Source organism: Protopterus annectens, chromosome 7.part0, assembly GCF_019279795.1.
Source record: "Protopterus annectens isolate FY-2018-M chromosome 7.part0, PAN1.0, whole genome shotgun sequence".
NCBI lineage: Eukaryota > Metazoa > Chordata > Ceratodontiformes > Protopteridae > Protopterus > Protopterus annectens.
In genome coordinates this window covers 1,975,616,579-1,975,635,655 of record NC_056739.1, presented here as the reverse complement: position 1 = coordinate 1,975,635,655, position 19,077 = coordinate 1,975,616,579, and the positions used below count along the sequence as shown (strand labels likewise).

General features: G+C 40.3%; 1 protein-coding gene across 10 annotated transcripts in view; it reads right to left on the bottom strand.

Annotated features, from left to right (window-relative positions):
* Positions 1–19,077, bottom strand: part of MEF2A (myocyte enhancer factor 2A) — a 1,032,288-nt gene that overhangs the window by 341,532 nt on the left and 671,679 nt on the right. For 6 of the 10 annotated variants that reach the window (XM_044078398.1, XM_044078390.1, XM_044078394.1 and 3 more), the window contains one exon: positions 7,770–7,907. In XM_044078398.1, the coding sequence (XP_043934333.1) occupies positions 7,770–7,907 (138 nt within the window). Of the gene's footprint in view, positions 1–7,769; positions 7,908–7,974; positions 8,107–19,077 lie in introns of all 10 variants that reach the window. The other 4 variants (XM_044078392.1, XM_044078395.1, XM_044078397.1 and 1 more) reach the window with 2 other exon arrangements.

The following is a 19,077-nucleotide window of genomic DNA, read 5'->3' as shown; positions in this document are numbered from 1 at the left end:
GGTGGAGGAGTATCCATATTCACCAAGGATATTCACACCACCAGGTTAGTTGCCCAGCACAATGTGTCTGAAATTCTCCAGGTGCAACTAACACTAGGTAAGACTGCAATCCAAATTGTGGCTTGCTACAGATCCCCCACCATGCCCCAAGATTCTCACTACACCTTTCTAAACATACTGGAAAATATTAATATACAACCAAACACCCTAATACTGGGTGATTTCAACTACCCTGCCATTAACTGGGAAAACTACTCGTGTACCAACACCTTTGCTCAACGGTTCTTGGAATTCATGCAATCCAATGCCTTGGATCAACTAATCCATAGTCCCGCCAGAGGCTCCACTAGCCTAGACCTGGTTATTACCAACATGGGAAATTGATGCTCTACACCTATGGTCACCCCCTCGTTGGTCAGATCAGACCATAAGCTAATCACCCTTAACATTCACATCCCAACCCACCCACCCAGTAAGGAACCCTCCATAAAAAACTTCTCCAAAGCCAACTTCATGCTACTCAAGTCAGAAGTTACAAACTTCATGACACCCATGCAGACGGGAAATGAAAGTTTGACTGCTGAGTCCTACACTAAGGCACTGTACAAGCACATCCACTCATGCATGAATCGTGTCATCCCAAATAGAACCAAGATGCTCTCCTCCAAAAAAAGGAAGCCAATCTGGTGGTCCCCTACCATAAACAAACTTTACAACAAAAGGAAGAAACTGTTGCAGAAAAGAGGAAAATCCCAGGGTGCAAAAAAACCTCCCTTACCAGCCTCCGTAAGAAGCTGAGATCCCTCATAAAATCCTCCAAAGCTAGTTATGAAAATAAAACTGCCAAAGATTCCAAAGACAACCACAAGGCATTCTATAACTATGTCAAGAATCTAAATGGCAATGCTCAGGTCTGCTCTGAGCTACAACAGAATGGTATTAAATATACTGATCCCAAGGATATTGCCAATGTCCTGGCAGATCGATTCAGTGCCAACTTCACCCCCCTCTCACCCCCTAAATGGCCCATCTCAATACCGAAGATTGCCAAATTCTGGCAATAATGGCCACAGGTAAAAAACACACTCTCCATAGCTAAGAATACAGCTTCCATGGGACCAGATGACATCCCGAGCTGTGTACTACATGAACTACAAAATGAACTGGCACCTCACCTAAATGTCATGTTTAATCATACCATCACCTCAGATTTCATGCCCACTGAGTGGCGCACAGCTACAGTTATCCCACTCCACAAGGTGGGATCCACCTTGGATCCCGGGAACTACCGCCCCATCAGTCTGACGAGCCTGATCTGCAAGACCAAGGAACATATTATCATGGAACTTATAAACAAAGACATTGGCAACCTTAAAACACTGGACCCCACCCAGTTTGGGTTTGTGAAGGGCCGATCTTGTCTCCTGAACCTGATTGACTTCTTCAAATCAGTCTCCAGAGCCGTGGACGAGGGTAAGACAGTCCACACAGCCTATCTGGACCTCACCAAGGCCTTTGACACCGTCCCCCACTTTGGAATCATAGATAAACTTACTAAGCTGGGCATTAATCCCTATGTCACTCGATAGGTTGCCAACTGGCTTAATGACAGAACCCACACTGTAAAAGTAGATTACTCCAAATCCAGCTCCAGACAAGTGACAAGTGGAGTACCTCAGGTTTCAGTCCTGGGACCTCTCTTGTTTGGCATCTACTTCTCTGAAGTGCAGGCCAACACTAAGGGACTCTGGCTAACAAAGTTCGCAGATGACTGCAAATTGGGAGCCATTATTGAATCCCCAAATGATGTTGATACTCTACAAAAGGGCCTTACAGAAACAGATGCTTGGTGCCAGAGCCATGGGCTCAAGCTCAATGCCAAGAAATGTATAGTTATCCCCTTTGGGAAAAAAACATGTACATGTGAATTACCACATAGGTGGCAGTACACTAAACACCGAAAGTGTGATAAGAGACTTAGGGACACAGGTGGACAGTGGTCTCACCTTCAATAACCACATCGCCCCAACAGTCAGGAAATCCTTCTATGTGGCACACCTCATCACTAAGGGCTTTTCATCCAGAACAAAGGAGGTCATTGGCCCAATGTACTCATCCCTCATTAGACCCATTATAGAATACAATGCCCCATTTGGTATGTACCTCTCAAGACATCTGCAGCAACTGGAAAGGCCACAGAAATACCTCACTAAAAGAATCACAGGCCTAAAGCAGATGCCCTACGCTGACCACCTTAAAAAACTCCAGCTATACACTGTCGCATATCGTCTACTCCAAGGCGACATCTGCTTAACATATAAGGCCATGTCAAACCCAGAGCTGTTGGACATGCTACACTTAAAGAAATCCCAATCCCTCAGAGCCACACGCTCCAGGGATCTAAACCTTGTCATCACAATAAACAAAACATGCTGGAGGAACAGGTTCCTGACCCAGACTCCCCAGACTCTGGAAAAGACTGCCCATACATGTCAAGCAGAGCACCTCTTTGGCCCTCTTCAAAAGGCACCTTGACGATTGGATGGGAGAAAGGAAATTCACCCCAGGGATCACTTCAGTCACCCTGCTAGACAGGGGTCCGGGGAAGTAAATAGTGTGGGAAGAAATAGCCAGGGAATTGTTATGGCTAGGCTTGCACAGGCCCTAGGGCCGATAGCCTAGTACCAACCTATGAACCTATGAGTATCACATCCACATCTTATGTACTTGACCAGACATGTAACAACTGGAACATCCACACTGGTTCCTCATAAAAAGAATACATGGCGTAAATACAATGTTCTATGAAAATCACCTCGCAGCTCCATCTGTCAGCCAGAAAAAATACCAGTACTTCAAAATCTACAAATACACTACTCCAATAACAGGGTATTGCGCTCCAGTAAAAAATCCTTCTTCAACATATCCAAACCTAACAATGCAGCTGGAGTTTCCCTTTACTCCAACTGCATAGCCAAAACTCGGAATTCCCTGCTATTAAATATCAGAGCTACTAACACTTCCAACATTAAACTTTTCTCAAATCACACTTAGCAGAATCATAGACCTGGTCTTGCACAAACTCTGGTTGGGAAATAGATGTCTTAAGGCAGCTAAAGGAACACAACCTGTTATTTTTGTATTTGAATAGTATACCCCTACTAAACATATGTGTACTTAACTTGCTTGTTTTCTACCTACAATCACAGTACTGCTATTCTTTGTATCCGATCTAAACTATATGATTGTACTAGTGAAATGTAGAACATGCATTTTCATTTTGTACTTGTATCTGAGATTGAATCTCAGGGTAGCAAAGAAGGCCACTGGCTGCTTCACAACCATCTCTCCAAAGCTAGCTCCTCCAACCCCCTTGGCTGCCAACAGAATCTGTATCACAATCAGTCCCCCTCCCCCAACCAGCACACAATCGACTTTTTCAGTGTATCGTTTAATCCTAACTTTCAATTTAAGAAAAAAAAAATCTCACTGATTTTGGAGTTCATGGGGGCATACAGACTGTGTAACAACTAAGTGGGCAGTGATACACACAACCAAATTATACAGTGTTCAACAGAAGCAAAAAGAATGAAGACATCTCTCTTCCAATAAGAATTAGTGACTTCAAACCTGTTCACAATCAGTTGGAAAGGCTGCAGGCAGTTTTGCCCCCCCCCCCCCAAAAAAAATGGTCATTTTTTTGGTAATGCTTGTTTGTTGTTTGAGGGATTATTCAAAGAAAATGCCCATTGCTTAACACTGATCCCCATCAATAAAGCATACTGCTAATGGGAAAGGCTGTGTTCTGTCAAGGAATAAGCCAAAGCATTTCAGTATCTAAAACGAAAGGTAAAGTCTTCTTCTTCTTCTTTCAGCTTTTTTCCCAGTTAGGGGTCACCACAGCGGACCATCTGTCTGCTCATGATTTGCAGTGGAGTTTTACGGTGTCGACTTGCCAGCCCTGCACCCAACCTTCCACAGAAGGCACACACACACACACACACACACACACACACACACACACACACACACACACACACACACACACACACACACACACACTCACACCTAGGGCCAACTTAGAGTGTCCAATCCACTTACTGCATGTCTTTGGGATGTGGGAGGAAACTGGAGCACCCGGAGGAAACCCACGCGACCACAGGGAGGATACGCAGACTCCACACAGAAGGCATCCCAGCTGAGAATCAAACCAGACAACCTCTTGCTGTGACGTGGAAACGTTAACAGCTGCACCACCGCGGCCGCCCTATCTAAAACGAAAGGTAAGGTGATACCTTAAAAGAAAGCTCTATGCTCTAATGTAGTTACCCTCATCCTAGAGTTACTGTTTACCATTACATTACACAGATGTTACTTCACCTTCAGTATATTTCATTGTTTTTATTTCACTTACTTTATTGCTACAGATCATAAAGGTCCTATTTTTCCCTAGTCGAATCTTAGGTAGTTTCAGAAATAAATCTGTCTTTGTCTGCATGACCTAGGATGGACAGCAGTGGTTGTGTAGTTCTCACAGCTGGTCACCACTCGCAATTTTAAATCTTAGGATTTTGCCTTGTAAGATCAGTAAAGTGCTACAAATATCTAAAGAAATTCTAGATATTCCAAACAGATATCCCGGGGATCACTTCTGTGGCTCTGCTCGACAGTGGCACAGGAAAATTATTTTCTTGGGTGGCGAAAGCCAGGGTACCTTTGGCTAGGCTTATATAGGCCCTAGGGCTAATAGCTTAGTACCGACCTATGAACCTATAAGATGTTGGAAAAATCTTTATATGAAGAATAGGGATAAGCCTTACTCCAACATTACATAACTGATAACTAATCCCATTTTTACCTAGTGAGCATTGCTTTTATAAATGTAATCACAAAACTAAACACAGTATCAAACCTACAGGCAGTGGTCATCTGCCTTACTAACTCTCACAAGTGACACCTTTTCATTATTAAAGAATGAGAAGAACAAGTAATTTTCAAACTTTGTGTGGGGAGGAATGCTCTTGAATTACTATTAGTATTATTTGAGGACTAAAGCTATCAACACTTAACACAACACTGCTTTTACACAACCCTGACTTTTTACCTCTTCTGTACTGAAGGAAATGTAACTGGACCAAAAAAGACTTTTACCATACCAGCTAAACAAAGAGCAGAGATCACAGTAATTCAGTTAAAAACAAGAGTCTATTCTGATTTCATAAACCACCTGTGACTCACTGTAACTGAATGAAGGAGAAAAACAACACATCATTTGCAACATTTAGGCCAAATGATACTAGTGGAATCAAAAGTAAATCCTTGGAGGACCAGTGGTCTGAAAAACAAAATCATATCACTGTGGCAGTCCCCCATATAGTCATTTAGGGGTCTATGAAATTAAATACAATAAGTAACAGAGAAATTCTGATGTACCATTAGTATTACAATACCAACATATAAATGCTACATATTGTTTCAGTTTTATTCTAGAGTTTCTTTTAAAAGTTTAATTAGTGGCAAAAGTGATGTGCTTGGTTTATCTGAAAGCTGCTCCTTTATTTAAAGCTGACACAGAAATGAATGACTTACATGCCTCCCCAAAAACAGTAAAAAATAAAAAAAAATACATCAATGGGGCAGGTATCTTTTTAAGACATGCAAAAGTGACAGAAGAAGGACAATGTGCAAGGATGTAAATGTAATAGGATCCTTCAAAATGATAGAATAATGCCCAGCAGCTACTTAAAAAAGGTGTGCGTGCATCTGTGTCTCTCTGTCTAAATATATACTTATATCTATATGTATGTATATATTAATCTATATCTGTATTTGTGTGTGTGTGTGTCTGTGTACATGTATACATACACATTATACAAATATATGTATAATGAGGTGGGGGTGGGAAGATATGCTCATGTTTGTTTGTGTCTTTCAGCTTTTCCCGGTTAGGGGTCGTCACAGTGGAACTCCGGTCCGCTAATGATTGGCAGTAGATTTTTACGTGCCGAGTTGTCGGCCCTAACTCACAACCTTCAACGAAGGTATGCCCATTCACGCATGTCTCCACAGAGAAGACACTCTAGCTGAGAATCGAACAGGACGTCTTACTGTGAGGCGACAACGCTACCGCAGCACCACCACCGCAGATGTAGTGGGAAGATATGCTCATATTCATATATATATATATATATATATATATATTTTTGCACTCTTTGTTCTTACTGTCTGTAGATCACCAGCCTTACCTTGAGTCAGGGTTGACCAGGAGGGGCGTCATTCAGACAGCCATCAAGGGTGGTTCAAGGTTTTCTCCTTTAATTCTCTCATCCCTACTGCATGCACTGATGAGGAGTACAGGAGGGCAATGTGACGACAGAGGAGGATGTCCCTTCATTTCCACAAGAAGTGTTCCCAGCAGACATCCTGGTCTTTGAGGTACAAGCAGAAGTTAGCCTTCCAGTCTCAAAGTTAGCACCTTCCAGTGTGCTCCCGAGTACACATAATCTCTTCCCCCAGGTCAGGCAAATAAGCCACACTCTTTGCTCCTCCTCCATGTCTGGCTACACCAGTGCTGAGGCTACTAATAAAACCCCAGTTGCCTAGGACACACGTGGGAGTCCATCCTCTGTGCCATGGGACCAGCCAAACCTAATCCATATACTTTATGTGACTACTATCAGGATTAGTATTGTGTTATCAAAAACTGAAACCATGAAGCAAACACATAGGGCCAAAACACTAAACAGACAAACAGGATGAAATGCACAGTGTGATAAATAGCCTTCAAACACACATTTAGCTTGAATCTTCTGAAGTCTTAGTAGAAGCAATGATATCTGGCTTTCATACATACATTTAACATGTCTATTCCAAGATCCTATCAAAAATGCAAATACAATTACTTTTAACTGATATTCTTCGTTTTGTTTTCAGTCTTCCTGCTCTAGCATCCTGTCTTTCTATTTTAACTTTGCCATTCTGTTATGCTCCTAAATGTGCTCCTTGCGCATTTCCTCAACTTTCATTATGGTAAGTGGGGAGTATCTCCACTCATAGGAATAGGGTAAGCATTCATTGCCATAAACCACACACTGTAACAGTACATGTGCACCTAGTTTTCCACAGTGAACACATCTGCCAAGGGGGATCTTTGCTCTCTGCACTGATAATGTATCAATCCACTTGCTTCATATCCTCAAACACACATACGGACTAGTCCCAGCAGGTACAACAGTTTAGAGAAACGTGAAAAACTGGTTAGAAGGAGGGGCAATTCTGTGTATTCTTTATAGGCTCCTTCCTGTGATTACACCTAACATGTCTGCAACCTTCTAAGTGTAAACTCACTGGCCTACTTTCTGGGGTCACCCTAGCAGTGCAGTAAAAGACACCCTTGTTCTGTAATGGCTTATAGCAATTTAAAACAATGACTCTGCGCATTTGAGTTTACAGATGTGGCTTCCTTTCTAGATCAAATAAACTGCCCTCATCTGCACTTTTCTGCAGACAACAAGTAAGCATTAGGTACATGGATGTTAACATAACTCTTAGCAGTATGAAAGCTCCTGTATGTGGCTACTTAATATAGATATCTGGACTCATTTTTCTTTTGTGTGGCAAATGAACACAAGGTTAGAGACAAAAGTTGGGTCAGCACAGGGTTAGCTTTCAGTAGTGTTATTTTGTCAATAGCAAAAGGAAATTAAGCTACTGATGGCCAATCCTCGCATGCAGGAAAAACAGAAGCACAGCCATACTTCAGTACTCACTGTGATTTTATGATTCCGCATCATATTATCAAACTCTTCGTTAATTTTTTTATACTTTTCTTCTGTATGTGGTGTGAGTACATACGAGGAGTCAGGGTCTGGGCTGTCGCAACCTCTGTGTTCCTTCTTGTTCAGAGCCTAAAGTAATGAAGTTAATAAAAAGAATCAACAAATACAGGAAAACAGATAAGATGAAAGTACTTACAGTGCTTCTCTTGAAAAGAAAATCATTATCTTCATTTAGTTTGCTGTATCTGTCATCCGAGAGTGGACTGTGCTCAAAACAATCGTCAGCGTCAGGGCTGTCACAGTCATTAACGCCTTTCTTTCTTAAAGTCTGAAACACAATTGGAAAATTCATACAAACAATACTAGCTTGCTAGATCTTAATTACTTTTAGACTGCAACCTCAACCATAAGCTACGGTCAGATATATTTGTGCTGGCTAGTGTTGGTTAGATCAAGCATGGATGATTACTGTAACTTCACTGAAAAATAAAATCTCATTTTCTAATCAAACATAAAAAGACACATATTAGAGATACCCTTTAGAATTACCAACTTTTTCTAGAGTGAAGAGGTACATATATGTTTCACATGACAGGTCTGACTGAGAAAAAAAAACAGTTACACATACAACCCAATTATCTCCAAATGTACAACTACAAGTGATATGTACTGTAAAAAAAACACACAGTTAAACTTTGTTCTTCTCCCATTTCACATTTTACAAGGAACACCATTTTAGGGAATTCCTTTGCATATAAACATGAATTTTAAATGAAAGCACTGGTATGAACTTAAAGCATCAGGCGGACAGTAACAGAACCAGCAAACAACACTATACTTGCAACTGGGCATCTCCTGCATCTCTGCCCCTTAGAATCCACCCACCTAACATTCCACTAAAAATACAAACCTCACAGTAACAGCAGGTCACATCACGCTCTCTTACTCTTTCTACATTTACATTAACATACCGACTATTTGGATAACTCAGGTAAAGGTAAATAAGCATCATCTCACCCATCCCAGGGGGCAGGAGAGAGAAGGAGCACTTGCTTGGGCACATTTCCTCAGTTCACACCAGATGAAGCCTGGAAATGTGTGGTCTGTGTTGTTTACAAAGTGGGGGCAGAGCTACAGACGAGTTGCACAACAAGGTGTAGACAACATACTAGAAAATTTACTGCATAGTAGTCTCTTGGGTGTCCAAAGGATGTGAAGTTAGACCTTAAGGGAAATACACTCCATTGATAGCAATATGATGATACCCCAGGATGCCTTGATTTCACTGGTTCCAAACATGGAGAAAGTTAGTCTGGTGGATTCAGCAGACCCAGTGAAGAAGGACAGATACTGGGAGTAGCTAATGGTCAGATGGGGGGGGGGGGCAAAAACTCCCCCAAAAAAGGAATAATATTTCACATTTAACACAAAATCAGCATGCGTAATGAACATATCATTAATGCACAATCATCACCAAAATAAAATGTGCTAACAAGGCTTACATTTCCTGAAACTGCTTAAAACTTTTAATCTGTATTTTACTTCTTTGGCTCGTATACCTGGCATCAAGGTGATGAGTTTAGTAATTTCTTTTAGAATGAAGAGGGAATACACCAGTTTCTCCCACTCTCCCCCAAACTTACTGCCAAACAACAAGAACTGCAAGCACTCGGTGTGATTTTTAAATATAAATGCCAGAGTGCATTATAAACTTTTTAAATTTGTAGATTATAAAAATCAGACTTTGCTCCAGTATATATTTTTTTGCAGCTACACTTATTACTTTATGGATATTATCAATACATTAAATTACTTCCAGGAATAAATGCAAATACCTGGAAGCTTTCTAGGAAATAGTGACATGGTTGCAGTGTTCAAAATTGTACAGAATATATATTTGCTTTTTACTAGCATCTATACGCTGGACTATTTTTGTTAACTTTTTCTTCTTACGTAGCTGAACCAGTTTCATTTTCCAGCACGTCACATGAGCATTACTTTGTTATACAAAACAGGCACAGGCCAAGACCACAGATTCTCACCAGCAGTTACAATGTGCCTTATCAAATTACTTGGCAAATGTTGAGTGGCCCCAGTAAACTCCCTGTAATGCTAAGTAAAATGTAATCAGTAAATGAGCACATGGGGAAACAGGTGTCACTCTCGCCAGCAAATGTCATACCCTTCATCTCACTCTCTCTCTCTTGACTTGACCAATCAAGTAGGGACTTGCAAGCACATGGCCTTACATGGAACTGTTGTTCAGGACTCTGAAGGTCAGATGCTCTGATCCTCAAACTTTCCTCGGCTATTAAGGCTGTCACTTCTCCAAGCTTTTTGCACGCTATCAGTTAACACCTTCCTGACCAAACTAATACTACCAGTCACTAGTCAGTTCTCTGCACTGTCATACTTCAAGATTTACACTTCACAAGAAAATAATACAGCAGATCCAATTTGACAAACATATTTTGCGCCCCGGCAGTGTGAACCACTACACTGAGTGTATAGTTAATAGTAGTAGCACACAGAGCCCTCATACGTTGCCAGCTTCCAACATTTAAATACAATGTATGAACATGTTTCTTCTGTTAGAAAAGTGAACATTATACACATGCATTCTGACATATTAATCATAGAGAACATTTTCTAAATTGTTTTGTTCTTAAGTTTAAGACAGGCAAGATACACCCACTATCAGGTGTGCAAATCATGTCAGGAAGAACACATATACTTTACTGAAAGAAAATTCAACATGTCACTGTACAGCAATGAAAAATGGTCCTTTCTTCAGCAAGTCTTCTTCAAAACAGTCCTACATCTTACAACACTGGTATTTCTGCTAACAAATGTGCTATCATTGTACAGCGAACAAAAGACATTAGGATGTCAAAAAGACTAAGACACTCTGCTTACAAAGCTTCACCACAGCATGTTGTGAAATGCAAAACTCTTCTGGAAAATAATTATTACACTGAACAAAGAAAGACAATCACGTCCTACCAAACCTGGGGAATCAAAATGAAGCATAGATGGAAAACTGCATCAACTTCTGACAGAGATCTAAGAAAATTCAGCCACATCTCTCCTTTACATTTAGTCCTGTAAATCTGTGGCTCTAGGTAAAGGTCTCCTGAACACCTGGTAATGATGGAAGCATCTATTGGACTCATCATATGGCTTAAAATAATCCCTAACAGATAAGTTTAGCATTACAGCAGGATGGTACACTACAATAGTGAGACAGGACACTTCTGACCTACCTCACTATCTCTCCATCCGGACAATCTACTACAGCATGAGGTGTACATGCCAAGCTTTCACAACACCTGAAATGTTAGAATATCACTGGTGGATACTCAATATGGCTTTAAATCAGGACAGGTCGTGAACTCAGTCAGGCTTGATTAAATTATATCCACTAAAATAGTATAAAAGAAAATCAAGAAAAAATGTGCACAGGCCTTAGGACAAAAAAAGAAACTTCTCCAGATGCCTCAGCAAAGAGCCTTCCTGGCAGCCTTGATTGCACTAGTTTACAGGCAGCATGCTCTTAGATCTCTCCAAAACAAGTACATTTTCCCTCACCTAATTTCATAACAATAGGCCTATTTTAGCAACTATGAGTGGTTTAACAGCCACCTGTATGCTAACAGTTGAATCCATCAACATATCTAAGCTAAAACCAACCATCAAGGAAAAAGTACCACAGTAGCATACTGAGCTTCATTAAAGTGTGCCCACCAGTCCCTACAAAGAATCCTGCCAGAACAAAAGCAAACATTACTAGAATTCACTGCAGTGCAGCATAATGGGGTGCTGCACTCTTGAGCGTATCATTCTTTGGATGACTCATTAAACTGAGGTTCCATCTACTTGACTTGGTGGTAGCTCAGGAGAATGTAAAAGATCCCACAGCACTTATCAGAAAGAGTAGGGGAAGCTCCATGATACCTTGGTCAAATTTCCCCTAGTTGTATAAATACTTCCCTGAAAACAGGTCACTAGTCTAGTGGGACCAGGGTTGCCAGATCTGGAAAGGGTCAAGTGGAGACTTAAAAAAGGACCTTCACTCTAACTGATGACCAAAAAAGGTAATTCATGTGGAGCAGCAGGCAGATCCGCATTAAACTGAAGTAGCTCCTTAGCTCTGCTTTGCGATTTTTGATTGGCTCTTATGCTGGTATAAGAGCCAATCAAAAAATCACACAGCAGAGCCTCTTCTGTTTAATGCGGAACAGCCCGCTGTTCCGCCTTGAACAGAAGTGGCTCCACTTTACAATTTATGATTGGTTTGTATGCCGGCATACAGGCCAATCATAAATCGCAAAGCGGAGGCTGTTTCACTAGGATGTTAACTGGCAGTGCGGGACTTGGGATTGGGCTGCTGATCCCTTGACAGTCCCGCTCAAATAGGGAGGTCTGGCAACCCTGAATGGGACTAACCCAATGGCTTGATGGATGGATGAATGGATGAATGGATGGATGGATGGATAGATGAATGGATTGATATCTATCTAGCTATCTATCTATCTATCTATCCAAGAAAATAAATGGTTTTGTCTTAAATACAAATAACAATATACTCACTCCTTTAAGAAACAGAAATCTTAACTGAGGACAGATTAAAGATGTGGAAAATCACAGCTCAGCGTGGCAGTAAGATGCAAAATGCTGACTTCCACATATTTGGCTTTGCACTGGTTAATTTACACTGAACATAACTACTTATGCTACAAAACGGACAGAAATCAGACCAGGTACACTGCACTGTATTTCCTTACAATGGATGCAAGACTGGGACTAGCAAATTCTCTGTTTCCACCACAGCTGTTTAATGCATATATCAGCATGGTAAGGTCTATGTCAGCAACTACTGATAGTATGGAATTGGTACACCAAATGCACTCCCCGTCTGCCACCACAGAATGCATCTTCAGACAGTGGAATGCAAATTAGGGTTGGCTTAAAATATAACAAGAGATATGAATTCTCCAGGTTATGCTATGCACACAAGCTCCTTTACATTAAAAAATGGAGGCACTATGAGCACCTGTGTTACCCATTTACCCACTGGGGTCCTTTTTCTCAACAAACCTACTGAAGACTCGTACATTTTTCACATTCTAGATTGCAATAAAGTCTTTGGGAAGTGATGGACTGCTGATCTGGAACTCAGTGCCTTCTGAGAATCAAAACATACGCAAGAAATATTTTTTCAAATAATTGGTTTCAGACCTCATCATACAAATGTATCCTCCGCTTGCAATGGTTTCGGTATAGCCAGGACAGATGACTGCAGGTACACTTGTAAATTAACTTTATACTTTTATTTGGCTAAACCGTCTTTAATATTTTCCACATCACTATTCCTCCATCATCTCCTGACACTGTTGTCTCAACTGCAAGTAGGATTATTCTGTTTTTCTGTAACTTCTGATATGCTTGAACCGTAAACAGCAATGAGTTGTGAACCCAAGAATTACCCTTGCGGCACACTACTAGCCACTTCACTTATTTCTGTCCTTTTTCCTGTGGCTCATCCCATAGCCCTTTGCACTCTAGCCAAAAAATGTAATCTTGGCCCCTTTCCTAACCCCCACAATTTTTTCAATGGTTACACAAGCTCAATCAACTGCTTTACTTGAATCCAAATACACTACATCCATCGAAACACTTCTATTAAATTCTTTCATAATTCAGTCATTAAACTAAATCAAATTTGTATAGAAACTCCTGTCACTGACTTCTGCTGACTGTTATTCAAGACAATACTGTCTTCAAATAATTTGTCATGTGTTCCCTCATTATCTAGATTTTCCTTCCTCCCATGTGATTTAGGGGTACTGCATTTTCTGTCTTCCAGTCTTCAGGAGTAGGACTATCAAAATGGGGACAGATGACTGCCATACTCCATGTGCTGTCTCTGTTTGTCTTTGCCTGTCAGTTTTGTCAGTCTGATTTTATTATCTGGCCTGAGAATGGATACTCGGACTATGCTTTTATTACCTTACCTTCATGAGAGCTGTTCATCTGATGTTATTATCCTTAACAGCTTCTTTGAAACAGTGCAAACTATGTAGTCCATCTGTGGCTGCACTCTGCCCTTTCACTGTTATATCATATTGATAAACATGCATATTGGTAAACAAATGTAAAATAAAAAATAAAAAAATATTGCTCCTATTCTGTTTTTCACCACTGAGGAAGTGCAGAAGTCCTCCAACTACCTCCTGGCCTTTCCGGGTTTGACAGTGTTGCACCATGTTTACTGATGCAGACATTTAAGTTTGCCATACACGTTTGTTTCAGACACTTCATTATTTTAATGCTTTGGTTTACCACTGTTTAAAAGGATCTTCTATACTTTCTGGCCTTGAGATTTTTCTCATTAGATTTTCATGCAGTTTTGTTACAGTACAGTCCATCAGGGCCTAGTATTCTAGCAAATGTGGCTAATGGTTGTGCACTTATTTCTTTGCATCTGGGCTGTGATTTTATTGTATGTACTGTCACTGTATTTACCCACACTATCTGGATGCATTACAGTTTTACTTGTCCTGTCTCCGTGGCCTTCATTACAAGCTGCTTGACACTCACGTTGAGCTGATATTACTAGCTGCCTGTTTTATGATCACCATTTTATTTTACCAACCGACTATTACCTGTGCTGTTTGTTATGTGCAGTATTCAGCAGGTTTCCATCTACTTGGCATTTGGTAATCTTGCCATTACCTCATTTTAACTGCATTTGGCTCTATTAAATTTCACCAGTAATTTGGAGCTGATCACAATGCACTACTCAAACATTTGAGACCTGCTGGTGTCTGATTTACTGCCTGTGGATTTACCCTTATTAACCTGCTTTAAGATAGTAGTTAATTTCATCTCCCAAACAGAACTTGTCTTCCTCTTTTATTCATCTTTACAAAGGAAGTTTCTTGTGTCTACAATTGCTTGATCACTGGAAGAGTCCTTATTCATACTAGGGTTAGATAAGTACCCAATGCTTTTCTGATTCGTCCACCTAACAATCTACATCACTGCACCAGTTTAGTTTATGCCAAACTGCATTTTATGTCTACTTATTGCTAGGCCAAATTAGAGGCTTACTCACTGTTTAATCTGTCTTATTATCATCTGCAATAAAACAATATTAGTTAATTTTTTAAGTGGCTTTATGACAAGAACTTAATGGCATTCTGCCCTTTCTGCCCTCTAAGGCTTTTCAACCAAGTATCAAACTTGGTATCTTATGGAGGAATGAGGTGGGAGTGCCTTCAGCTGCCAGTGGTCAGAGCTTCTAGGCATGAGGCCTCTACCCTTGTCTTAGTGACAATTCTCCACTTTGGTGCAAAATTCTGTTCAGTTTTTCTCCAAATTACCACTGCAAGTTACTGAGGGCAAGTGTTCAGCTTTATCAGCCAGACCAAGGGACCCGTTCTCCTTTTGGTCTCATATAAGGTGCTGTATACAGGCATGCAGCCCACTAGTTAGAAACAAGGGATTTTCTCAGTTTTTCTGGATGATGTTAACCAGTTAACTAGTGTCCTACTCAGGATGCAGATGTTCTAATGCAGGAATACAAGCACAACAACTCATATAAGTATATAATGGATTCAGGAATAAGGTCACACTGTGGGAAGACATTCCTATAAAAGTTCTCTGACCTCTGATGGCTTAGTAATGGGTCATCTGAGCTGGCTGGTGCTGGTTAAGTTCAACATCTGGGCTAATGAAAAGTCAAGAGGCTTGTAGTAAAAAAGGTCCTCTGTATTACAAAAAGATTTGGGTTTGTTCAAACTGTGACCACTGCAGTTTGCCACAAGAGAGCTATCCTGGACTTGATGTTCCAAATGAGTGTTGCAACTTAAGATATGGCAGCAGAAAAGCAAGTCACTTAACCGCACAGTGCTTTGGGGCAACTGGAAATTTGGGCAAGGCTCATTAAGGGTCTGCTGATGTGCATACCTATTAACTACCTATGAGCCTTCCTCTTAGACAGGCGACACTCTTATCCATTTTGCACTGGAACTCCCCCATCTTAGACAGTTTGATCTTACACTGGTAGAGCTGGTGTCACATTCTTCAACAGCTACTATGTGAACACAGTACAAATGACCCTGGGTTGCTGATCTGGCCTACAGTTAGGTTTTCATCACTACTTTTGCCCACTTCATGTATGTTCTACCTCCACTGGGAAAAAAGAAGCCTTGCTCTGACCATTGAGCTCCATTCCTTTCAGAATGATGTGGAAAGTCTAGACAACCAGTGGAGAATGACTCACCTACAAGATAACAAACTTCTTCTGTGTGGGCTCTGCTGTAGTTAGCAGTCTGAGGTCTGTTTTGCACAGGCACTATTTTTCTTGTAGAAATATCACACATCCAATCAACTGACTGCACTCTTGGCTTATGGGTGGTCTGTACAGGCCACCCTGACTGTCCATCCACAACTCATTTTTCATCCTATAATTGTGAAACAGATGCTCTATTGTCTGAGGATAAGACTTTCTCCAGCCTCCACTCCACTGGAGACTTTTCTCAGTGTGACTAGAGGCAGTGTGATCATCTTGCCTCAGCAATTAAGGTTTGTTTAAGAAGTAGCCCATGATAAGTGGACTGTTGTGAGGATAATTACAGGGACTGCAGTTAAAAGACTATGGTTTGCTGCTGACATCAAGACTGGAATGGTAGATAATGAATGGGGGGAATGACCTAATGCAGTACACAAGATGAACACATTAATGATAACTCACATCACAAAATGGTATAACATCATGCATTCTGATGTACTGAATCAGCAGCCAACTTAATTGTCAGGAAGAGTACGCCTGGAGAAAACAGTCTAGGTGTTACAGCTTCAGGCAGAAGCATGCTGTACAGTACAAAACAGCAATGACAAAATGGAACAGAATGCTTGGGTATACTCCCAGAAGTTTGGGCTACAGAAATGCAAATGTCTCCCTTTTGCTATACAAAGTGATAGATATGCCTCATTAGGGATGTTGCATTTAGTTGTAGAAGGCAGTATCACAGATAAACAGAGAGAGATCAAATTGGTTGAATGGAAAATGAAGAATGGTGAATATGGTAAGCAGAATGTGAACACGGTACATGTGAAAAGACCCAGAGAGCATTAGAAAAGGGCAAGCTACAGTAAAGAAGAGGAAGTGGACATTGGATAAAATATGGCTTACCATGTCATCAGGAGCTGTTTGGTGGTACTGAACTTAAAGGTAAATGATGAAGTCATCAGTGGCAACAAGATTTACAACCAGCTTCAAGCAGAACCTGGAATAAAAAACTAGATGGAGGGAGCTGAATAAGTATGTACAGAGGGGTTTAAGGTGCATGGAACATGAGGAAAGGATGGAAAATGAAAGAGCAGCTGTGCAGGGTTACTTAGCTGCAACAGCTGAATGAACTTAATAAAGTTAAATAATGCGGTATTTTCTCTGTCAGTATCTAGTTATGTTCAAATATCACAGCTCTTAAACAGGAAGTACAGCACTTAACTACTACAGGCAGCTTCATTGCACTTATCTAAAAAATAGATGCCATTCACTGGTAAAGTGAAGTGTTCACGTATGCTATCACTGTCCTGAGTTTGAGTACTGTCTCCATTGTTACAGGGACAGCAAGCAAGGGGTCTGGTGGTGGAACAGATTAAATTAATAAAAGTTTGCCTACTTCTTTCAAGGCAAGGAGCTGCAGTAATAACCTCTGGAGGAGAATAAGGACAGGATGATATTTGGTGCAAAAGACCGCTGTGGGAAGAATGAATGGACAATGGTCCAAAAGTAGGAGGCTGGCAACAGAAGGAAAAAGATGTAATAAAAAGAAGTAACAGTATAATCAATAACACCATAACGCAAAAATATATAGATACATAGTATAAAACCAACTCACCCCATACAATTAACTGGAATTGCATTAATTACACAGCAACATCCAATATAACAGTCACAGAGGGTTGATATAATTCTTAGACAACATGTTCAAGGCAGACAAAAAACAAGACTGCAGTGCAGAAAACAGTTTTAATGTGGTGTAGCACAATCAGTAAAACTATGCATCAGTATCCTTGAAAATTTTCAAGGTGAGAATAATTTTTAGTGACATGTACAAACAAGACTGAAAGAAACAGTTGGATAAAGTGCTAACAGATGAAAGCAGCATCATAAATACAAATGCCATCCTAACACCAGTGAAGAAATATGAATGTTATGTTGAATTGCTTGAGTTTTATTTTGTAAGATTAGGAGATGCACTGACCGTGTGAAGCAAAGATCTGTGGATAACATGAACAAAACACCTACTGTAATGCAGAAAATCTCTGAGAGGTCCTACATGTCTGTTGCATCACAAAGATCAGAACCTCTTAACAGCTGCAAGCATTAGCAGCAGCAGAACAAATTTTAGCTCCCCTAAGACAGCACTACATGTAAGGTCACAGTATCATCTATACCCAATCATGTCTTTCTAAATGAAACAGGTGCAAAAAAGTATAAGTGAAGTTATGTATATTAAAAAGTCTTAAAAAGCAGTGCATTTTTCAGACAGAGTATTGTTTTGCACAGAAGACTGTATACAACTGTTAACAGTTTCATCTTCAGTCCAGGTTCAGTTTTCAAGGACATGTTAACTGAAAATAACTGATTAAAATGAGTTCTGCTTTTCTCAATTTAAAAACAATTTCTTGGGAATACTGATCGAGCAAATACACATATCAGTTTGAATTGTATCACAATAGCTAACTGTTTTAGTTTTAAACTATTAGACAAAAATGAACAAAAGCCTCATCTGTAGCCAAAAGTTCGATTAAAAAATACAATAAATTTCACAACTGCTTCAGCTGTACAGTTTCAGTGGAAAAAATAAATATGACAAACAGGAGAAATGGGATGGAGGGAGTGGGATCATATTAGTGTACAACTGCTTTCTGGCAGGTAAGAGAACATATGAGTGCCCTGTGATGACTCACGTTTCATCCAGGATTTATTTTTGCCTTACACACATTGTTTGCTGACACTGACTATATCTCCCTGTGACCCCTGAACAGGACAAAGTAGGTAATGAAAAATGGATGGATGTAGGGATGTTTATTTGAAGACGTAAATCTGGGATCTAATTAAGCTTAGACAGTCCTTGATGAGTTAGAAGTGAAAGCAAGCAATGATAAATAAGAAGTCAATATTGGTGAATTTGAGTCACTGCAGATCAAAGCAGATTATCAGGTAAAATAAAAGTGGATCTGTGAAATACAAAATAATAACATACATAAAAAAATACGGTAG